Genomic DNA, 4,249 nt, shown 5'->3' on the forward strand with positions numbered 1-4,249 from the left:
ATTTTACTGAAACCTGGGCATTAGTAAACAACGCAGTATTGAGTACATTATAGGGTAGTTTTAAAATTCATTCAAGCACCTTCGTTTTTTTGCTCTGAATAATTTCTCTAAGTCCTTCACTTTCCGCCATCGTGTAGCTTTGCGCAAATTCAGAAAACAAACATACATCCTGATGAGTCTTCTTCCCCGTGATGCTGAGAGAATTATGCCATTTTTCTTCTTTGAGAATATTTACCTGTTTCATCCATTTATTATATTATATATGTTATTGTCAGTTATAATATTTTAAGCTTTAAATCTTTAGACTATCTGTTTAAAACTTTCTTACAAACTGATAGACTATAGAATAAGCTGTTATGCAATAACGCTCCCCATCAACTCTTAGACTATTGTTATTTGATTGAATAATTGAATTCTTAAAAGCGGATCTATGAACCCAAATTGTGTGGCGCTTTTCTAAGACTCACAGTCCGAGCACGATAACTATTATACCACGCTCTGTCGAAGTATTTAGATGAAAATTTGTATAAAATATTAGAAAATTAGAAGATTCTTGTATTATTAATAATTAGAATATTTAAAAAAATGCAAACAACTGTTAGGTACAAGTAGAATCGTATTCCTCGACGTCGATTTCAAAATTTTCACTTGATTGCATTTTTAAATAACGACCTATGTTTTGGACTAGACTTTTCTGCTCTCTCTCGATATTTCTTTGATATTCTACAAAGTATTTAAGTATGGAATTATTTTGCTACTAACAAAATGGCTAATAACTACTACCCGTAAGCTAATTTGTAACGGTCTAAAATAACATGCCGGTACACAACCAGAGTTAAAAACAAAACAAAAATAAAAAACAATTTATTAAACTGTAACAATACGTGGAATAAAAGTTAGCACTTACCAAAAACAAGGTTAATAAACACATGCCTGGCCAGGACTTGATACTAATTTTAATAAACAATAAAACATAAATATCAATATTTATTATTTCATATAATGGAATCAGGAAAAATAACTAGAAGAAGAAAAAAAACCTAATTCCAAAAATTCTTTCTTCTGAATACATTTCTGTAAACTTAATAAATTTTGGTCCATTTACCATCAGCTTATTCAGAAAGTTTATTAACGTGATCACGTAAAACCGAAATATTAGTCAATAATACTCTAGATGACGTCAGATCACTATGAAAAACAATAACATGAACGTTAGTGTGTTATACAATATCCTATAACACGTACTTGAAACCGTGTAGGTATCAGATATTGAAAAAAAGAAACGAAGTTACTTCCCCTTAAAATAAACAAATAACAAATATTGTGACACAGAGTTTCTCTTTCGCTGGATGGTGCACTCACAGGGCACATTTATTACCATCAAGTTCTATGTACGCCGATTTGTACATCCGTTGGTCCAAAGTAATTCTAGTACCTATTGCAGCAGACGTTCAAGGTCTTTAAAACGCAAGTAAATATTTTTTTCCCGGATGCCTTGAATATAGCAATCTATAATATAGTCCGACAGTAGTTTACATAAACGAACAGCTTTTACAGTTCCATTTTGAACTCAAGAAGCTTCTTTTAATGACAACCACTTTACACAAATGTCGTGTAATGAATTTTAGAAAAACTGCGCTTTTTGTTCGCACTTCTATTTCTTCAACATTTTATAAACAAACTTTTTTTTTTATTCTTATTGATACAATTTTTTAACAGAATTCCGAATATTCTGTAAGTCTCCTAGGAATAGAAGTTGGAGAAGCTAGGTTTACAGAAAATAATAATAGTAATCAAATTTCGAAGACTGGAGTATATTATTAGAAATATGTCCTATCATAAGATTCACAATGGTCATCTTGTTCGTAAAGTTCCATTTGATGTTTAAAGCTTGCCAATTTATTTTAGGATAGGGTTGGGTGTAGCCTAGTAGTTAGTGCATTGGGCTGCAAATCGTAAGGTCTAAAGTCCGCGACATGATGCCATTGTGGCAGAAGGTGCTGCTGGCTAGCTGCCCTTTCTCTGATCAATAGCTCAAAAGTAGAAACGGATATACCTGAACACCAGAGGTCTCTAACCTGCCTGTTTAGCCGGCGTGTTCAGAAGGTGCTTTTCACGTTAGAAATTCCAATTACTTTTCAATTAAAAAATATTTACCCAAAAGAGAAAAATGGTGAAGAAACTTCAAATGTGAAAATGCAACTATTCTGGTGTTCCTTAGTTAGAAAAAGTTAAAGGTCAAGGTTTTCATGGGTGTGCAAGAAAATTTTATTGGTGTATCATAATATACAGTTGTTATAAAGCCTTTGTTTTAAATTTTCACATTTTCAAGAGTTAGACAAACACCTTGGCTTCCTTCTTAAATAACTTAAAGCAAATATTGTTTCCAAAATGAAAACGATAACAGCTAAACCTAATCCCATGAACAAGCAGAAGAATGCACCCCGAAGGTCTTCCACTCTGAGTGAACGAAAGGAGGATGGAACAGATGCCATACATCTTTGGTAGTTTCTCATCATCAGCTCTATCCAATATCCAAGCTGATCGTGATCCACTGCTAAAGAAACTCTACATAGGTATAAGAAAACTATAAATGTAAAATATTTGTCATTTATAAATCACATCCAAGTAATGTCTTTCAAAAAGAAGATACATTGTGACCATGCACATATCAAAAATCGTGAAATTTATATGTAAGAGACGTATTAAGACAGCTTAAAACGGGAAACATTACTTATAACAGAATGGATGTCACTGGAACTTCTTATTTTTAATGAAATGATAGCTCAAATTTTGGTACAAATAGATTATCACACATGTGGCTCTCTTCTAACATATATTTGAAAAAAAAAGATTTTATAAAGTTATTGGTGACAATTATTTGTTATCAAAATCACTAGCTCAAAAAATCTGAAACACAAACTCCTTTAAACTAAAGTTCCAACATATGTGTCTTTACTGGCTTATGTTCAAACTATTTTGTGAAGACTTACTAAGCCAAGTTGATATGTTTTATTCAATATATTCACCATAAATGTTGAATTACCAAAATACACAAATAGATCAAGATTTCTGTAGCAGGCCTAACTGATTAGAAATTGAGAACTCAACGTAATAATGTATAGAAATGAAGTAAGTCAGATCCTACATTATCGTACCCTTTCCCCAGTGGCTCAGCTGAAAGTCTAAGGACTTATAACACACCCGGATACCCGGAGTTGACAGAACACAGATAGCCCATTCTGTAGCGTTGTGCTTAACAACAAACAAATCCATAATACCTCAAATAATTCAGCATCCTCTATAGTACTATGATCGATAAGGTGATTAAACGCATCCAATAAAAGAAAAGTGTTAGCTGCCAATCAGTAAAGACATATAATTGATTATGCGCACACATAGCTTCCGGTATTCATTCATGTTCCGCTTCTTCTTTTTTTTCTTAAACGAACGAGAAAAATGGATATTGAGAGTTCCATTCAGTTAATTGGGGACAAATATAAATATTATTTCAAAAAGAAAGAGAGATTTAATCAAATCAGTACTTGGACATAATGATACTCACGTTGTATTACCGACTGGATGCGGGAAATCACATAAGTCGTAGCAGTTACGTTATATCAGAGTTACTTTCGGCTTTGATGAATTTATTATCTGTAAGGGATTTAGCCATTAATGTAGCGATTAGAGATATAACGACTAAATTATTCGGGTTAATCTCACAACAGGAAAAAAAATCTACATAGATGTGATTGTTTATTTAAAATTTGTCACGTAAAAAAAAAGCTAAATAAGTTATTATCAGCGGATAGCTGTCCCTAATTTTGAAATTATTGACTGCCAATTAGTCAACAGAATCCATCGCCAACTCTTGAGATGCTATTCTTATAACGCACCGACAGTCACAAAGTGCAGATCTCGTTTATACGCCAACGGGACACGAACAAAAGTCCACGAACGCTAACCACTAGACCACGTCTAGCCCACAAAAATTTAGTATAAATTAACTTTTTTTTTGTCTTTAGATTGCTTCAAACCAATTATTTTAGATATTTGTTTCTACAAGTTGCCAAATTCGTTGGCACTCACAGCAAATACATAAATAGAATAACTTGTTAGTGTTTGTTTGTTTTGTTTTGTTTTTGAATTTCGCGCAAAGCTACACGAGGGCTATCTGCGCTAGCCGTCCCTAATTTGGCAGTGTAAGACTAGAGGGAAGGCAACTAGTCATCACCACCCACCGCCAACT

At 33.1% G+C, this 4,249-nt stretch overlaps 1 protein-coding gene across 1 annotated transcript in view; it reads right to left on the reverse strand.

The window, feature by feature from the left end:
- Nucleotides 1-2,327: 2,327 nt before the first annotated feature.
- The window catches only part of LOC111088104 (ionotropic receptor 25a-like), a 25,489-nt gene continuing 23,567 nt past the window's right edge, over nucleotides 2,328-4,249 (reverse strand). Inside the window, exon 9 of the mRNA XM_022397083.1 lies at nucleotides 2,328-2,568. Within this exon, the coding sequence (XP_022252791.1) occupies nucleotides 2,328-2,568 (241 nt within the window). The remainder of the gene's footprint in view (nucleotides 2,569-4,249) is intronic.

Source organism: Limulus polyphemus, unplaced genomic scaffold, assembly GCF_000517525.1.
Source record: "Limulus polyphemus unplaced genomic scaffold, Limulus_polyphemus-2.1.2 Scaffold3131, whole genome shotgun sequence".
Classification (NCBI taxonomy): Eukaryota; Metazoa; Arthropoda; class Merostomata; order Xiphosura; family Limulidae; genus Limulus; species Limulus polyphemus.